The sequence below is a fragment of the Lithobates pipiens genome, unplaced genomic scaffold (assembly GCF_037356315.1).
Source record: "Lithobates pipiens isolate NorthernLeopardFrog02 unplaced genomic scaffold, aLitPip1_a1.2 Scaffold_27, whole genome shotgun sequence".
NCBI lineage: Eukaryota > Metazoa > Chordata > Amphibia > Anura > Ranidae > Lithobates > Lithobates pipiens.
Window position 1 is genome coordinate 37845140 of NW_027507788.1, and position 19941 is coordinate 37865080.

At 43.5% G+C, this 19941-nt stretch overlaps 1 protein-coding gene across 2 annotated transcripts in view; it reads right to left on the reverse strand.

Annotated features, from left to right (window-relative positions):
• NLRX1 (NLR family member X1) overlaps positions 1-19941 on the reverse strand; it is a 74830-nt gene that overhangs the window by 14352 nt on the left and 40537 nt on the right. For both annotated transcript variants that reach the window (XM_077456812.1, XM_077456814.1), the window contains 4 exons: positions 16229-16845; positions 10814-12207; positions 7279-7365; positions 3241-3492 (listed from right to left, as the gene is read on the reverse strand). In XM_077456812.1, coding sequence (XP_077312938.1) covers positions 3241-3492; positions 7279-7365; positions 10814-12207; positions 16229-16845 — 2350 coding nt within the window. The remainder of the gene's footprint in view (positions 1-3240; positions 3493-7278; positions 7366-10813; positions 12208-16228; positions 16846-19941) is intronic.

Sequence of the window (19941 nt, forward strand, 5' to 3'; positions counted from 1 at the left end):
GCTGGTGTAGGAGTGCTCTGGGGCTGAGGCCACTGGAAACTAGAGAAAAGTGTTTTGAAGGACTGGAAAGTAGTGGAGAGTTCCTTCACAGAAGCCGCCAGATCTGCACCCTGTTCTGCTGCCTGCTCCCTAACCAACCCCTCAATACACTCTCTACAAAGTGCCTTGGACCAGGAATCCCCCATAGAGGCTCTACATGAAGGACACTTCTTCCTAGACCCATGGGGGGACTTGCTCGTGGCTTTCTGAAAAACAGAAATAAAAGAGAGAGCAGCATAAGATTTAAAAAGAAAAAGAAACACCAGCGCTACTTAGAGGACCACCGGGAGTGCCCCCCCCAGGATCCACCACCACCAGGATCCCAGACGCACTGCCCTTCTCCCCGACCACTAAGGGGGAAAAACACCAGTGGAGCTACTGGTTATAAAGTAAGGGAACACCTCCCCAGGGTTCCCCTTACCTTTGAGTGGCTGGTGCTGTTATCTCCAGGAGCTCTTGAAGCCTCTGCTTCGGACATTCTCCTGTTGAGGAAGAGTGGTACGAACGTGCCTCCTACAACTGCCTGTACAACTTTAGAAAGAGAGGCTGCACCAGCCGAACGCTTGGTCCCCTTTCACGTGCCGTGTCCGGAACCGGAAGATGCGGATACAACGAAGATGTCCGCCCCCACTGGAACTGATGTCGCCCGTCATCCGGTCCGGCCTCCAGCTCCAAGCCGACTGCAAACACAGGGGGGCCTTGGACGTCTTGTTGCAGCGCCCCACTGGGCGAAACGAAGGGATGGACCTCCCCAAACTTCCTGCTTTCCCCAAGAGAAGTTTAGAGTGTGTGTAAAAAGGTCAGTACGAGAGTCCAGCTCCCCAGCCGACCGGACTGCCTATCCTGTTGAAGCACCCTCCTGGGTGAACGAACGGATGAACCTCTAAAAACATCCTGCTTTCCCCAAGCGAAGTTTAAAGTGTGTGGTCAGTACGGAAATTCAGCTCCCCAGCTGACCGGACTGCCGAAAGTAGTCCAATAGACGATCGGACTGCTGAGCGGGGCCAGAGCTCCGCTCCAGATAGCTTCAGTCTCGCCAACTGATTTAGCTAAGGTTCCTTAGCGGTGTCTCCCCACCGGAGGAAACACCATAACTGAGGGACGGAGGGAGGACGAGGCTTAAATCTTGAAATTGAAGGCGGTGTTTCCTAAGAGGGGAGGAGCCAGGGTCTCTCTAAGGTGGCTGTCCTGAAAGACGAACTTGGGAAAATATGTTATATGGAATGATGATGCTTTTGCAAGCTTTTCTAAATATGAAATAAAACAATATCGTTTTATAAAAAATGTTGTGCCTCAAAAGTCCCATTTGATTATATTATATATATATTTTTTGTATGATGCACTACTTCATGGGATGTGGCACTTCAATTTCTTCAAAATTTTTGGTAGTACAAGATGGAGTTTGTTATGCTGCGTACACACAATCGGACCATCTGGCGGACCAGAGTCCGCTGGACAATTCGGCCATGTCTGGGCTCCAGCTGACTTTTTCTTCCCAAAAGTCCAGCGGACTTTGAAAGAAGACTTGACTCAAAATTGTGTGCTAGTTCGCCGGACTTTCCAAATTCATTTTGAACATGACTTCAGGTACGACGGGACTAGCAAAGGAAGTCAATGTCGCCTTTTCCATCGGCGAGATTGATACCTCGTGAGCCCCGTCGCCTGGTATGGGTTTTAAGAGTAACCCCTACGCCAAAAACTGGCGTGGAGGTCCTCCCAAAGTCCATACCAGACCGGCCGGTTGGGAAAAGGGGTGGGGATGAGCGAGCACTCCCCCCCAACCGTACCAGGCCGCATGCCCTCAACATGGGGGGGTGGGTGATTTGGGGTAGGGGGCCCCCTGTGGGCCCCCCACCCAAAGTACCTTGTCCCCATGTTGTCGGCCATTGGTTGTCAGGGTCTGCGGGCTTATTGGAATCCAGGAGCCCCCAATAATAAAGTGGTCCCCAGATCCCGGCCCCCCACCTTATGTGAATGAGTATGGGGTACATCGTACCCCTACCCATTCACCTGTGGGAAAAAAGTAGTTTATTATGCAGCTCCGGGGGTCGGCCTTCTCCTTCGTTGTTGTCACCGTCCGGGGGTCTTCTTCCGACTTCTCCGCGCTTTCCGGTTCTTCTGCCGGGCTCCTCCGCTATCTTCTTCCAGCTCTTTTACTAGCGTTGGTCCGGTCTTCTTCTTCTTCTTCCTAGTCCGCCAGAAAAGTCCGTTCATGTGTGGTCAAGTCCGCTCGTTCGGAAGGTCCGGCAGACCTCCGCTGGAAAGTCCGGCAGATTGTCCGCCGTATAGTCCGATCGTGTGTACGTGGCATAACAGTAATGGAGGTTAACGCTTATAGCCATTTTCCTAATTGGTTCTAGGCTGATTATGGAAGGATTAAAATCCCTTTTGCTGTCTGTGTCCCAGCATATTCATCCTCTTTTTTTTTTTTTTGTCGGGTGACTATTGTCACAGAGACCGAAAGTGATGGAAAATCCAAAATTTTACAGTTGCCACCAGAACAAAAGGCATGGGTAAATCTTCCAATGGGTATTCCTGTTTCAGGACTTACAGCAGACTTTGCCTTATTTTGAGATTTTGGTTAGGTTTACACAAGTAGCAGTTTATACTGCCCTCTCAAAAGTGACCTGCCATGGACTGATTTTACGAGGGCAGTAGAGCAGTGGCCTCCAGGCCTTCAGGAGGTGATCCTACAACAAAGCATTGTGACTGTGGCATGTGTACAACCCCTTTTGGCTTTCAATAGGCAGTCGGGGAAGAGGGCAGTAAATGCAGCTGGACCACCCGTTTTTACCACCTGTGTGAATGAGGCCTTTCTCTCACCTCCCTTTGTGTCTGTGAGACATAATGTAAAGGAGACATTTTTCAGTGGGACACAGACCGCAAAAAATAAACTGGCAGGAGTTTTCATTTTTCTCTAACTTCCCCAAAAAAGAAAAAAAGTCTGTGGCAATACATAAAATTTAAAGCTGAACTAAACACCAGATACTCACTTACATTAAAGTGAATTTGTGTGTGGACCCAGGGAATTTTGTGTTGCCTTTCAAATCTATTGGAGTATGTCAAACGTTGAACATGACAGTCGTATGTCTATTTCACCCTAGTATACCAAGTATATCACAGGAGACCTGTGTATATCGACTTTATGAAATATACAAGCTAAAATACAAAAAATACATTACATATATTAGTGGTACTCACTGCACTCTGCTCAGTGTTGGGTGGCGTTCAGCCTCTTCAACAAGCCTAAAAGCCGCCTGGTCATGTATCCCATTGTATGCCAGATTTAGTTCCTCAAGGTATTGATTTCTTCCCAAGTGATCTGCCAAGATCTCGGCCCCCTCGTCTCCAAGATTCGTGTGAAGGAGTGATAAGTTCTTCAATGAACTGTTAGAAGCAAGACCCTCCATAATGAATCCCACTCCTTCTGCTGCCAGAGGGTTATTACATAATCTAGGCAGAAAAAGGACACCATAAGATGAATCCTCCAACAAAATGTCAAACACAGATGTGCGGTACGTAAAGCATACAAGTAATAAATAGCTAACTGAAATGAGAGAAACATTTTCACCTTACATAGTATGATAAAGAAGCTGTTTCCTTTCCAAAAGGAGAGCATGACAATATTTCACGGCAGTAACTTATATACAGTAGGTGCCACCGATATTGTGTTTCCAGAGCGATCCTGACGCCGCACAACGCGTCCCTGCCATTGCGGCCAGAGAGAGCGTTGTGTCAACATCGAAAGGAAGAAGAGAAGGCGGCGGCGGCAGCGACAGAAGACCGGCCTCCGCTAGTAAAAGAGCTATGAGAAAATAGCGGAGGCCCGGCAAGAAGAACCGAAGAGCGGGACAAGACCCCGAAGTCGGAAGAAGACCCCCGGATGGCGGCGACAACGATGAAGAAAGCCGCTAGTAAAAGAGCTAGTAAAGAGCAGAAGATAGCAGAGGAGTCCGGCGAGAAGACCCCCCAAGACGGAAGAAGAGAAGACTACTGGAGCCGTCTAATAAATTATTTTTTTTAAAAACTTGTGTTGTTTTTTTATTTACACTTTTTTTCACCAGGTGAATGGGTAGGGGGTACATCGTACCCCATACTCATTCACATAGGGTGGGGGGCGGTATCTGGGGGCCCCCTTATTAAAGGGTGCACCTGGATTACGATAAGCCCCTGCCCGCAGACCCCGACAACCACCGGCCAGGGTTGCTGGGAAGAGGCCCTTGTCCTCATCAACATGGGGACAAGGTGCTTTGGGGTGGGGGGGCCGCAAGGCGCCCCCCTTCCCCCCAAAGCACCCACCCCCCATGTTGAGGGCACGCAGCCTGGTACGGCTCAGGAGGGGGGAGGCTCGCTTGTCCCCAACCCCTTTTCCTGATGGGCCAGGCTGTGTGCTCAGATAGGCGTCTGGTATGGATTTTGGGGGGACCCCCACATTTTTTCGGCGTAGGGGGGTTCCCCTTAAAATCCCTGATATGCCTCCGGAGGGGGAACCCATGCCGGTTTTTTATTTAAAATTTGGCGTGGAGTTCTCCCTTAAGATTCATACCATATACAGTGCCTGATATTGGCGGGAATCCAATTCAGATCCACACTAGTGTGAACCCGGCCTTAATGTCAGCGATGCTTGTCGCTTATCGGGTAAAGGAAAAGAAACATTTTTCCTTACCCGATGAGAGCTGGCTCGGCGCTGACTCCTGCAATGGGGGGCGGGCAGGGTGTCAATCTCGCAGATAAAAGCAGCGAGATTGACACAATATCGCTGGCACCTACTGTACTTCCTCAAAACTAAATGGGGAAATGATGGCAAACTCCAAAACATGCATTTCATTGTGGGTCCCTGCAATTAAGAAGTGGAGAACTTCTGTGGGCTGTCAATTCTTTCCCTCGGCATGTCATTGATGTGGCATAGCTTTGATACCAACAATTAGGGTTCATGAACACTTCAGCAGAAATAAACGCTCATATAGAGCAATGTTTCTCAACTCCAGTCCTCAAGTACCCCCCAACAGGTCATGTTTTCATGCTTTACATTATTTTGTACAGGTGATTTGATCACCAACACAGAATTACCACAGCTGGTTAAGAAGCTGAGGGAAGTCCTAAAAACATGACCCGTTGGGGGTATTTGAAGACTGTATATAGAGCATTTAGCATTTTTTTTCTGCCAGAAAACTCCTCTGATATATGCAAACCAAAAGGGTTTTTCCCACCTCTAAACATTGAGATGTTTATTACATATTAGCTGATCAGGAAACAATTGATGAAATAGCAAAAATTTCACCAGCGCTAAACTGCAGTAATGTGAAAGGGATCACGGATGATTTGGTGACAACTGAACCCTGTGTAGCTAGACGGTAACCCTAACTGGAGGATATGGATGATACCGTAAGCTGTTTTTAATTAATTTTACATCTCTGCCATTATCCACATCATCATTGCATTGACACGGGATTTTGGTCTTTTCTATGTACATCATTGAATAAACTTGTTACGTTGTTTGCTGCTACGAAGAGACTCTTTTCTATTTTTAACCTATTGAGCGCTGACACCCCTTGTTTCATATCAGGAAACAGTTGATTGGTCATAGTTAGACATTTCAGGTGCTTCCCATTTTAACAATATCCTGCCTTTGTAACTACTTATAAGGACATTAAAGCCAAATATCCCTCAGTAGAGCAACCCCAACCAATACTTTTTAGAATTTTTGGTATACATATTTTTGGAGCTGTCATCATGATGTCTTGGAATGTGGGAGGGGCACATCATCTTCCTGGAGCAATGATGAAGGTCCTCAATGGTAGAAATTAAGGTCCTCAATGGTAGAGAGAACAGTGCAAGCAGTGATGTGGGTGCTGTTCTCTGCATCAATCTTCTATGTGCCCAGGATGGATTGCTACTGCCCAGATGTCCAGTCTTCAAGGCTAGGTTCACACTGTTGCGACCTGTCTTCTTCGTGTAGGCAGCCCATTCATTACAATGGGTCGCGCTACTCGTCCAAAGCGCAGGGAAAGGTGTCCCTGGCCCTTTTATTGAATCATTGAATCATGCCGTACCAAACTGCATGGTGCCTAAGCATTCATTCTTAATGGCACTCCCACCTGTCTGTTATAGTGCAGTGGGTTTCTATGCAAGTTGTGAGGTAAGGGCAAACCAGAGTACATCTTACAACTGAGTTCCCCTTTAGGCCTCATGCACACGGACGTTTTTACAGCCGCTTTTTTGAGCGTTTTTTGCAGCTTAAAAAGGCCTGTCCATGTTAGTCTATGGCTTCATGCCCACCTAGGCGTTTTTGAGCTGCAAATGGCATAGGCGTTTTTAAGCTGTAAAAAAAACCCAGGACCAGTGCGTTCCGTGGCGTGGAGCTAGAGCTGTAAAAACGCGAATCGCGGGAAAACGCGCACAAACGCGCAACATATTTTCTTTGTTTTCTGAGTGCTATAGCCAAGAGATGTGTTTCTTTAAAAACGATACTTAACGCTAAAAACGCGCAAAAACGCCAATGCAAAACGCGGTAAAAATCACATTTTTAACGCCGATTTTTCCAGGCGTCTGAGCTAGCTTTGCAGCCAGTTTTTTAAAACGTCCGTGTGCATGAGCACTTAAGGATCTGCACTGAAAAGTGGAAAAGGGGAATGCTGATATAAATGGGGCTCTGGGAACTCTGATGTAAGGGGGAACACTGTGGACTCTGATGTAAGGGGGAACTCTGTAAAAGGCCCTGGGATCAGTGGGAAGGCTCGGGTCGGGGGGGGGGGGGGTGTTCTTAATGTTTTCTTGCACAGGGACCCTGAAGATTCTAGTTACTTCTCTGGACCACTGGTTTATAACTAAACCATCAAATGCATAATTGACAACACGTTACATGGAGGGTGATCCAATCCAAGCGAAGACTAACTTTAAATCTAAGGGCCTGTAATTATGGGCTTTGGGCTTGTGTTGATGGCATCAGTTTGAGACGCCCCCGAGATCATTCAGAATTCATTAACAGGTGCACTTAAACTTAAGACGACATCCTTCTGATGGCAAAATTAACCTGTTTAAGCAGTTAATGCATTACCATATACTTGTATGGGAATACAAAGACTGTTTTAAGGCAACCATAGCTTCTTTACACAGCCTTAATTACAACGTTCTATTCTAATCTACATCATATTACTGTGACATCAACACAAAAATCATATAAAACAAAAGCACAGCATACTGGCATACAGCGGCATATTTATTTTTATTTAATCTTACCGTAAATTGGTAATCGCACAGTCTGGGTGGAGCAGAATATCTTTGAGTTCTCTGCAGGAATTGGGTCCGAGTGAATTCATCTGCAAACTAAAAAGAGATGCCATTTATACAAACCTTGCAAACAGGAGAGCACTATACTGATAATTATAACAGATTTTAAGCAGACACAGAAAAGTGTAAAAACTCTTTAAAAGCAAAAACAGGCAAATGTTTACAACAAAAAAAAAAACTATTTTAACATACGGTACATATTGATGCTTAAAACAGCAAAAATAGGTTTTAGGCACATAAATCCCTAGAGAATCAACCCCTTAATGACAAAGTAAAGCAATTCAAACTGAATCCCTTCAGTAAAGGACTGCAGTGGTTGCCGGTTAAACAGGCCGAGATTTAGTGGTGACGGGAAGGTTTGGCCGGCTGCTATAGAATTGAGCATCTCTAGGCGCCTGCACTTCATATCTCCAGCAGTTTGCCTCTCTTTCCCCCAGTGACAGGTTCACTTTAAAATAGTGGTGAGGTAGCAACTAGAGTAAGCTCCATCTGAAGTAAAAAGTGAAATATGTTTTTTTTTTTTAACCTATTTATAAAAAATCTATTTCAAATAAAAAAACCCGGCTTTTGTATTATAGGCTGACAAATATACATCATTTAAATTTTTTAAATGGATTAACTGTTTGCCGACCAGCCGCTGCAGTTGTACTGCGGCAATATGGCCAGGCTGTGAAAATCGCCATCATGTTATGTCAGGAACATATTCAGCCACTAGGGGGCGCAGGCACGTGCCCCCTGCTCGCCCACAGAGCCGATGTGAGTGCCCGGCCATTGCAATAACCGCAGGGCTCCTGCGATCGCTTGGGGCACACAGAGAACCGGGATCTGTTTGTGTAAACACGTGTTTCTGTTTCTCCAAGGGGAGAACAGACAGATTGTCTGTTCATACAGAGTATGAACAGCGATCTGTCATCTCACCTGCACAGTCCCCTCCCCCCTTCAGTTAGAACACACACTAGGGAACACATTAACCCCTTGATCACCCCCTAGTGTTAACCCCTTCACTGCCAATGACATTTTTACAGTAATCAATGCATTTTCATAGCACTGATCGATGTATTATTGCCAATGATCCCAAAAATGTGTCAAAATTATCTGACGTGTCCGCCATAATATCCCGAAAAAAATCACAGCCATTACTAGTAAAAAAAAAATTATTAATAAAAATGCCATAAAACTATCCCCTATATTGTAGATGCTATAACTTTTGCGCAAACCAATCAATATACGCTTACTGTGTTTTTTTTTTTTTTACCAAAAATATGTACAAGAAAACATATCGGCCTAAACGAAGGAAAAAAACCAGCAGTTTAAAAAAAATAAAAAATAACATTAACTGCTTCAGCCCCGGAAGATTTTACCCCCTTCCTGACCAGGGCACTTTTTTGCGATTCGGCACTGCTTCGCTTTAACTGAAAATTGTGTGGCCATGTGACATTAGCACCAAAACAAAATTGATGTCCTTTTTTTCCCACAAATAGAGCTTTCTTTTGGTGGTATTTGATCACCTCTGTGGTTTTTATTTTTTGCGCTATAAACAAAAAAAGAGCGTCAATTTTGAAAAAAAAAAGCAGTATTTTACTTTTCGCTATAATAAATATCCCCCCAAAAATATATAAAAAATAAATAAAAATTTCCTCAGCTTAGGCCGATCTGTATGCCTCTACATATTTTTGGTAGAAAAACAAAAACAAAACAAAACAAAAAAAAACGCAATAAGCGTATATTGATAGGTTTGCGCTAAAGTTATAGCGTCTACAAAATAGGGGATAGTTTCATGGCATTTTTTTATTAGTAATGGCGATGATCTGCGATTTTTATCGTGACTGCGACATTATGGTGGTCACATTGGACACTTTTGACACCATTGTCATTTATACAGCAATCAGTGCTATAAAAATGCACTGATTACTGCGTAAATAACACTGGCAGGGAAGGGGTTACACACTAGGGTGTGAGCAAGGGGTTAAGTGTGTCTTAGGGAGTGATTCTAACAGGGGGGGGGGGGGTCAACTACCGACATGACAGCAATCACTGCTCACGATGACAGGGAGCAGTAGATTCACATCATGTCACTAGGCAGAATGGGGATATGTCTTATTTAAATAGGCATCTTCCAGTTCTGCGGCTCTGTGGTGCTTGCTAGCCCCGCCAATTAAAGAGGACGTACAGGTATGCCCATTTGCCCACCGCTGCCATTGTGCCGACATATATCGGCGTGCAGCAGGCGGCAATTGGTTAAAGTGATTATAAAAGTTTGTGGTTTTTTTCCAAAAAAATAACATATATGTTATACTTACTTGCTCTATACAATGGATTTACACAGAGCAGCTCCAATCCTCCTCTTTTTGGGTCCTCCGCCAGTAGTCCTGGCTCCTCCCCCATGTTGAGTGCCCCCAATAGCAAGCATCTTACTATGGGGGCACTTGAGCAGGCTTGCTCCAGAGCCACACTCCTGTGAATGGGCACGGTCCATTCATTCACAGAGCATGGCGCGGCCCCACTTTCTCCTCATTGGCTCCCGCGGGAAAGAGACCCAGGAAAGCCACTGCTCACATGAACATCGTTGGATTGAGATGGGGCTCAGGTAAGCCATAAGGGGGGTGGAGGGGGAGCTGCACCCAGGAGTTTTTTTTATGTTAATGCATAGAATCACTTAAAGGGGTTGTAAAGGTTCATTTTTTTATTCTCTAAATAGGTTCCTTTAAGCTAGTGCATTGTTGGTTCACTTACCTTTTCCTCGATTTCCCTTCTAAATGTTTTTTTTTTCTTTGTCTGAATTTCTCACTTTCTGTTTCTCCTCGGTAAACTTCACACCATCATCTGAGCGGTGTTTAGTCAGCCAGAACAGCCTACTGAACAGCTTACTGAGGAGGAACAGGAAGTGAGAAATTCAGACAAAGTAAACAAAGAAAAAACAATTTTTGAAGGGAAATCAAAGGAAAAAAGGTAAGTGAACCAACAATGCACTAGCTTAAAGGAACCTATTTAGAAAATAAAAAACATACCTGTACAACTCCTTTAAGGTTTAAAAAAAAAACAAAAAAACTTCTGCCTTTAGAACAGCTATAATTTACAAGCCGAAGGCTTTTTTTCAATCAAAGCTCTAGCCTGCATTAATCAATATGTCATAGCTAACATGGTGATCACATGGTCCCCAATCATCAGTAGGGATACAAACTGTCAGCAACAGCCCAGAAGAATGAAAGTCCCCCACCATGCAAAGTGTCAGCTTATGGATCTCAGAGGGGAAATGTTCAGCAAACATGTCCCAAACACAATGCCCTGTTTATATACATAGAGCACATGGGAAGGGGTTTAACTACTGCAAATTTCACATAAATAGCGCAGACACATAACAATGGGAACATATATGGACTGTGATTTTCATACCTAAGCCCTTTACTTTTATAACACACAACCCTTAATTTGCTTCATTTTCACGCCACCTAATATTGTCACCTAATGTAAATATTTTCCTCACTTCACATTCTGGCATCTCCTCAGCAAGGGGGATAAAGTGTGGATGGCATCGGGATCTAGATGGCAGTTACTGAGGTTGAATTCTGAAACTGGTTTCCTGGTATCTCCCATTACCGCATTCACAACCGTACACTTGAGGGGCGTCATGCGGACAGTGGAGAGATCCAGATCTCGTAGTGAACTGACCAAGCCAGCTGCAAATCCTTCATTCTGAAACTCATATAAAAAGAACAAAAAGTCCATGAGCTCAGAGGGTGGCAGCTTCTGAAGGCTCCTTCGCAAAAGATCCTTTTTCAGAGCCTTTGTGATTTCAAATGCATCCACGTTCATTATCGAACACCCGAGCTGCTCTAACATAGCACGATTTTGAAGTGATAGAAGCCCTCCCATGAATATAGGAAATAACTCAAATGCTTCCTCTGGGCCGGCATCAACTCCCTCTGCTAGTTGAGAAGGCCCTTCGACGCCAAGGATGCTTGAGTTTATTTGGTCCAAAACATCATCATTATAAGAGTCCTCCTCCCTGAACATTTCTACAGTCATAGTTTGAGCTATGTTGTCACGGTTCTTCCCGGTAACCTTTCCAAATAGCCGAGGAACAACGCGTAACAGGTTAAAGAGGGCAAAAATGCGTAGAGGAAGAAACTTGGACAACACATTGACTACTGCAACCACATCTTCTCCAGCTTTGCTGATGATCTCAGAAACATCTTTTCCCAGACGCTGCAGAGCAGTCTTGTGTTCTCCCAATACAAAATAAAGTGCAGCAAGGTACTCCTGCATAGCAGGTATTGCAAAGACATACAGGTTCTCTTGACCCGGCTGGAGGCAAGGTGTCAGGAAGAAGCGGAAGGCATCAGCCCGGAAGACATTTAGAAGATTAATCTCCTCCTCGCTGTTCAATTCCACATGAAAACACTTTCCAACATCCTCTTCAGTAAAACGCGTGCGTCGAGACAGACAGCCTTCATATGCTAATTTACCTACAGTGCGTGCTACATAACGCATGAGAGATATCTTAGAGGGATGTGTTATATCCAGCACTTCTCCAGCAAAATTAAGTCTCAGGAAGGTTGTATAAATTCCAGTCAGTGTCATAGGGGAATCGCCTGGTTTGGTATAGTACAGCAAATGTAACGTTGCACAGGTTAGCCAGCAGTATGAGGGCAAGAAACATGCGGCAGACAACTGGCTATGATGTTCCAAATTGCGACTTAACATCTCTGCCAGGTTTTCTGTTTCTTGAGGATCTGCATCTTTATGGCCCAGACGCACTTGGAAATACATCTTCTGTAGCTCCGTGTCAGAAAAGCCACAAATCTCTACGTACCGCCCTACATACTTCCTTGGGATTCTCTTAAGGGCAGAAGGACGAGTAGTGACCAGGACTTTTGCCTAAAAAGAAAACAGTTACAGTTATCTAATGTTGCTTTAAAAAGGCACATTTTAGGATAACAGAGAAACGACTTAATTACTTTACATAGTGGGTAACAATTTAAGGGGGATACCTCCATCTAGAAAACTCCATTTATTTTAGGAGGGAAGGCTGACGACAGTGTCATTAACAAAAAGAAGCATCTCTTACTATAGCCTCTCAGCTAGTAAAAGACAACCAAGTCTTCTGAGGTTGAGCTAGACCCAGTACCAGATTTCTAAGGAGGCAAAAGGGGGCGCCAGACTTCCTTTATTAACCAGTTCCCGACTGGCGTACGACGATGTACGTCGGCAGAATGGCACGGGAATGCAAACTGGCGTAACGTCCAGTTGAATTTTCCGCCCCGCCATCGCGTGCGCCGGTCGGGACCCCCGTGAGTCCGGTCGCGGGTCCCGCGGACTTGATCGCCGCGGGGATACCCACGATCGTCTCACGGGGAAGGAGAACGGGGAGATGCCGTTGTAAACAGCATCTCCCCGTTCTGCCTAGCAACAAGTGACACTGATCTCCTTCTGCTTTCTGTGATTGGAGTAGAGATCAGTGTTCTGTAAATCACAGCCCAGCCCCCCACAGTTAGTAACACACCCCTAGGACACACTTAACTCCTACACTGCCACCCCCTGGTTAACCCCTTCACTGCCAGTGGCATTTAAACAGAAATCAGTGCATTTGTATAGCACTGATTGATGTATAAATGACAATGGTCCCAAAAATGTGTCAAAAATGTCCGATGTGTCCGCCATAATGTCGCAGTTACAATGAAAATTCGCTGATCGCCATCATTACTAGTAAAAAAAAAAAAAAGGTTAATAAAAATGCCATAAAACTATCCCCTATTTTGTAAAGTTTGCGCAAACCAATTAAGCTATAAAGTTAAACCAATCAATAATCCCTTATTGCGATTTTTTTTTTTACCAAAAATATGTAGAAGAATACGTATCAGCCTAAACTGAGGAAAATTTTTTATTTTTTATATATTTTGGGGGGATATTTATTATAGCAAAAAGTAAAAAATTATGCGTTTTTTTTTTCAAAATTGTCACTCTTTTTTTGTTTATAGCGCAAAAAATAAAAACCGCAGAGCTGATCAAATACCACCAAAAGAAAGCTCTATTTGTGGGAAAAAAAGGACGTCAATTTTGTTTGGGAGCCACGTCGCACGACCGCGCAATTGTCAGTTAAAGTGACGCAGTGCCGAATTGCAAAAAGTGGTCTGGTCATTGGCTTGCAAAATGGTCCGGTCTGAAAGTGGTAAAAAAAAAAAAAAAAAAAAAAAAACTTATTTTCCCTCAAGATTCTAGTAGTGTGTTAATTTAGGAAATTGTCCAGTTTTCAGCCTTTGCCAAGCTCCAGTCATATCTCACTCCATCTCAATAGGTTTTATTACATAAGGGGCTTGCTGATACCTTTCCAAGTGTTCATTTAGCTCTTAGAATATATTCAAGAATGGTGGTCACTAGTTGTTGGGAAGAAAGGTTCTTCAGAAAATTGACACTGATAAAGAATTATCTGAGAATCATGAAAGGCTAAGTGCTCTGTGCCTACTGGCTGTCCAGAGCAGTGTCCTCAAGATGATACAGTCTGATGAGTTGGTTAAAGATTTTTAGGCTGCTAAGAGCAGGAAGAAAATATTGTACTGGGACCAATACCGAGCATTTGTGCAAGTACTTTTACTCTCACAAATGCTCCCGATGCCTAATCTGATACCTGCAACTGGAAGTCAGCGGGGGGGAGAGGGCGGAGTGGAGATCAGTCTGGCAGCAGTAGAACTACTGGTAAGCTGGCCGGGGCAGGGATGCAGGGCGCCGCTGCATATTCTGTCCGAAACGGTGATCAGAGCCGTCACATTCGGTAAAGGAAGTGGCGCTCTGTGTCTCCGTCAGAGGGTAAACAACATGACACCCATCTTGGTACACCCTGCACTCGGCTGCAGTAAGCTAGCAGTGGACATCTTGTTACACCCATCCCATATATGAAGGAAGAGGGATCTCACCGCTCCAGGAGCACACATGCAGGTTGTAAACTGTCTCTTCGGCTGAGAAGCCACAGGTGCTGGCTATTACCACTAGCAACAGATGAAAAACAAGCTCTGGACTGTCGCACTCTTCAGAAAGCCACTTTCTTTTATTGGAAAATCACATCACAGCTCAACAAACACAGCGAACAAGGAAAAATTGCTGACGTTTCGCACTTCTGTAATCATTCTGGGAATATCACCATTCTCTTCTTCCTTTTTTGTACTTTTTTTTCCGAACTTTGTGTACTAATTTTTTTGGATCCACTTTTGTACTGTAATTTGTGCATGGTGTTTTCTATTTTTTTTTTTTATTTGATTTTGTTTGATCACTGTTATGTATACTTTTGAGTATACATAAGATTTTAGATTTTTTGATTAGCGCTGAATTTTTCATACCAGGCTGCAATGCCTAGCCATTGCATTGCCACTTTTTTTTTTTTTTTTGCATAGTTATTTTGCTCTCCATGTGGGTTACCTGCACTTATGTATGCATACCTCACAACTTTTTGAGATGGGAATGAGGGTCACCTATTAGCATACCAAAAAAAGTTCTAACTACAAAACGTGTATTGCAAGAATTATAAACATTATAAACATAAAAACGAATTATATATAAAAGTGTAACAAAGTATGTGTATATATTTATATTTTTTTATATAATATACACACACATACATATATACAGATACACACACAGTGAGGGGAAATAAGTATTTGATCCCCTGCAGATTTTGTAAGTTTGCCCACTTACAAAGAAATTGAGGGTCTATAATTTTTATCATAGGTGTATTTTATATGATAGAGGCAGAATATCAACCAACAACACATAAAATAAATGCTATAAATTAAGTGAGTGAAATAAGTATTTGGTCCCCAAGCAAAATATGACTTACTTATGTACTTGGTGGGGAATCCCTTGGCAAGCAAAGAGGTAAGACGTTTCTTGTAGTTGGTGACCAGCTTTGCTCACGTCTCAGGAGGAAGAAAAATGCTATGAGCCCAAGAACACCATCCCTACAGTCCAGCACAGAGGTGGAAACATGATTCTTTGGAGCTGTTTCTCTGCTAAAGGTACAGGCCAACTTTGCTGCATTGAGGGGCCAATGGACAGGGTCACGTATTGTAAAATATTGGATGAGAATCTTCTTCCCTCAGCCAGAACACTGAAGATGGGTCGTGGACGGGTCTTCCAGCATGCCAATGACCCAAAATATAGCACGAGGCAACAAAGATGTGGCACAAGAAGGAGCACATTAAGGTTACGGAGCAGCCAAGTCAGTCTCCAGACCTTAATCCTATAGAAAATTTATAGAGGGAGCTGAAACTTTGAGTTACCAAGCAACAGCCAAGAAACCTTAAAGATTTAGAGAAGATCTGTAAAAAGGAGTGGATCAAAAATCCCTCTTCAGATGTGTGCAAACCTGGTCACCACCTACGAGAAACGTCTTATCTCTGTGCTTGCCAAGAAGGGTTTCTCTACCAAAAGTCATGTTTTGCTTGGGGATCAAATACTTATTTAACTCACAGAACTACAACTTCATTTATAGCATTTGTCGTTCTTTATTTTTGGTTGATATTCTGTCTCTATCATTTAAAATACACTTATGATAAAAATTATAGACCCTACATTTCTTGATATGTGGGCAAACTTACAAAATCTGCAGGGGATCAAATACTTATTTCCCCCAATGCATACATACACACAGTATATATGCAATCAGTAAAACTAAACCAAAAAAGCAAGAACAAAGCAGAAACCTAGCTTGTAAAAAAAATAAAAAATAAATAAAAACCTGCATTGTTTTTGTCATTTGCAATATAAAAAAGCAGAGCATTAACTCATCAACCCATGTCTACTGAAAAATGGTCTATCATTCATGGGTGGACTAGCCATAAATTCCCCCTTATTGGCCTACGTTTGCAAATTCACCTTTAGTAAACCAACCCTTGCTTCAGTGTCTCACCTCAGGAAGCATGTATCCCCTCAGAAGGTTCACAAGGATAGCTGGAGGAGGCATTGCTTCATTTGAATCACTACACAGCTCAGTGTTTGCCATCCTGAAATCTAGATTCATCCACTCTAGACTATTGAGTATAAAGAGTATATTGGAATAATTTGACAAAGTGGGTAGCAGATCTCGTAGATGAAGGTATTTCCTGTTGATCAGCCGAGTCAGTGACACTGGGGCAGAGACCTGGGACAGATCTTCACAAGAGAGAGGAATGATCAACTGGAAATCAGCCCTGCGCTCGTTGCACCAATCCAGTACAAGTTTTCGAATGAGAGTGCTTTTCCCAGTGCCAACTGTGCCATAGAGAATCACATTTCGTACAGGTTTTCCAGAGGGATCGGCTTGGAACAACTGAGAGACAGATATACTGCGAGGACATTGTGGGGTCTGCAGCCGAGTCTGGAAAGTTGATTCAGACAGCGGACGCAAGATGTCTTCTATGGAGCTTTCACGAATAACTGGATCCACATAGATAGAATCCAGAGCAAATGAAGGCCCAAAGTGTCGTTCCTCACTTGGCAAACAACTGAACCATGCATTTAAGCGCTGCCGGTGCTGCTGAACTGGATCTATGAAATTGAAGAAAAGAAAAACTTAAAAAAAAATAAAAAGTTATGATCATGTTATTTAGAAAGCATCAAAAGTTTGGCCTTTAGAAATATCTTACCCAGAAATTAAAACAATATGCAAGAGTGATCTTCTAAGGCCCCTTTCACACGGTACGGATCAGTAATGATCCGCCCCGTGATGATCCGCTTGCTCAGTGCGGATCGCTCCGTTGTCCCCGCTGAGTCGGCGGATAACAGGGCGGTCCCTGCACACTGTGCAGGGACCGCCCTGTCAGCTCTCCATTCTCCTCTATGGGGGATCGGACAAACACGGACCATCTGTCCCTGTTCATCCGATCCGCTCTGCAGGCAGATAGAAAAATAGGATTTTCCTCCATCTGCAGAATCGGACAATAGCGGAGGCGGACGATATCGGGTCACCCGCTATCCCATAGGAATGCATGTATGTCCGTATTTCATCCGCAAACGGATGGATGAAATACGGACAAAATGTCCGCACGTGTGAAAGGGGCCTAAATCTGACCATGCATGGTTCAGTTTTTTTCATTCAGCCAATCCGTCACTAATACATACCCCAAATAATTCTCACACTCCAGTTTGTGCTGTAATCGTCAGAGTTAGTCATTCATCAGGTACAAAAGTATGACAAAACAAGTTTGAGCATCCCTGCTTTTCCTCAAGTATAGTGTAATTATCAAGGTAATAGACATTTAAAGACAAAGAGCACGTATAGTTTATCCCTCTCAACACCAATGAGTCAGCAACATTACAAAGACTCACATGGTAACAACATTGTAACACCATTTCAACAATATTGTTAGCAACATCAGTAACAAATTGAATAACAATTGAAGTCCGTATCCATCAGTAATATCCAGCTGTAACAATCGAAAGAAATGTTTAGGCACTAAAGTCATTTGTAGATTAAAAGTGAAGCTGAAATCTAAAATCACTTTCATTAGGTTACATAAATAAAGATCATAGTCCCCATTTTTGACCAAAGGGATATAACGCTAACCTATTGATCACAAAGTTCTATCTCCTCTCTTGTTTGCAAGTACGTCATCCAAAACATTAAAACAAAAGATCAGATCCTGAATACCCTCCCTGTCTTGGCTCCAGGAAAGATGGTGATTTCTTTCTAATACAATGTGTATGTTGGGTGAAATGATCCCTCAATTTTTGGGTCATTTCCTCAACATATATAAGATTGCATGGACACAATAATGTACATAAGTATTCACAGCCTTTGCCATGGCACTCAAAATTGAGCTCAGGTGAATCCTGTTTCCACTGATCATGTTTCTACAACTTGATTGGAGTCCACAAGTGGTAAATTCAGTTGATTGAACACGACTTGGAAAGGCACACACCTGGTTATATAAGGTCCCACAGTTAATGATGCATGTCAGAGCCCAATCCAAGCCATGAAGTCCAAGAAATTGTCTGTAGACCTCTGAGACAGGATTGTATTGGGGGGCACAGATCTAAGGAATGGTACATAAAAAGGTCTTCAGCATTGAAGGTCTCAATGAGCACAGTGGCCTCCATCATCCGTAAATGGAAGAAGTTTGGAACACCAGGACTGTTCCTAGAACGGGCCACCCAGCCATCGGGGGAGAAGGGCCCTAGCCAGGGAGGTGACCAAGAACCCGATGGTCACTCTGACAGAGCTCCAGCATTTCTCTGTGGAGAGACGAGAACCTTCCAGAAGAACAACCATCTCTGCAGCACTCCACCAATCAGGCCAATATGGTAGAGTGGCCAGACGGAAGTAAACAGCATATGACAGACCATCTGGAGTTTGCAAAAGGCACCTGAAGGACTCTCGGACCATGATAAACAAAATTCTCTGGTCTGAGGAAACAAAGGATTGAACTCTTTGGCCTAAATGGCAAGCGGCAGGTCTGGAGGAAACCAGGCACCGCTCATCACCTGGCCAATACCATTCCTACAGTAAAGCAGGGTTGTGTCAGCATCTTGCTGTGGGGATGTTTTTCAGCAGTAAGAACTGGGAGACTAGTCAGGATGGAGGGAAAGATGAATGCAGCAATGAACAGAGACATCCTTGATGAAAACCTGCTCCAGAGTGCTCTGGCCCAAGTTTCATCTTCCAATAGGACAATGACCCTAAGCACACAGCCAAGATAACAAAGGAGTGGCTACGGGTCAACTCTGTAAATGTCCTTGAGTGGCCCAGCTAGAGCCCAGACTGGAACCCGATTAAACCTCTCTGGAGAGATCTGAAAATGGCTGTGAACCAATGCTTCCCATCCAGCTTGAGAGATCCTGCAAAGAAGAATGAGAGAAACTTCCCAAAAATAGGTGTGCCAAGCTTGTAGCATCATACTCAAAAAGACTTGAGGCTGTAATTGGTGCCAATGGTGCTTCACCAAAGTATTGAGCTAAGGCTGTGAATACTTACTCTATGTACATGTGATTTTTTTTGATTTTTAATAAATTTGCAATGATCTCAAACAAACTTCTTTCACATTGTCATTATGGGGGATTGTTTGTAGAATTTTGAGGAAAATAATGAATTTAATCCATTTTGGAAAAAGGCTGTCACATAACAAAATGAGGAAAAAATTAAGCGATGTGAATACTTTCCGGATGCATCGTACATTCATTGTTGTTCATTTGCCTATAAATCATTTTGTCCTTTCCTTGTTCCGTAACTAAGGGATGCTCTACTAGTTAGTCCCACCCTTCTTCTTCATGCTTAGTCTCCATTCTCCACGTGTACTGTATCCTGCTGGAGATAGACACACTATGATTTTTTTACTTATCTGATGTCGGATATGGCTGAACCGGAGTGACTCCATCTTTATCAGTTTATATAAGATTAACTTGGGTTAATCTGCTAGTTAGTAACAGTTTCCTATAAAGCATACATATAAGAAAATATAACTTGCATAAGCAGTTTTATTCTGTACTGTCTAAATAAAGAAATTGTGTCTCAATATGTCTGGGCCACCCCAGACATGACATAGGGACATAGGGAAGCAGGATTCATGACTATGAGTCATGAAAGCAGATGGCATAATTAATGATATGTAATGATATGTAATGTACGCCTCTGTATTAACCACACCC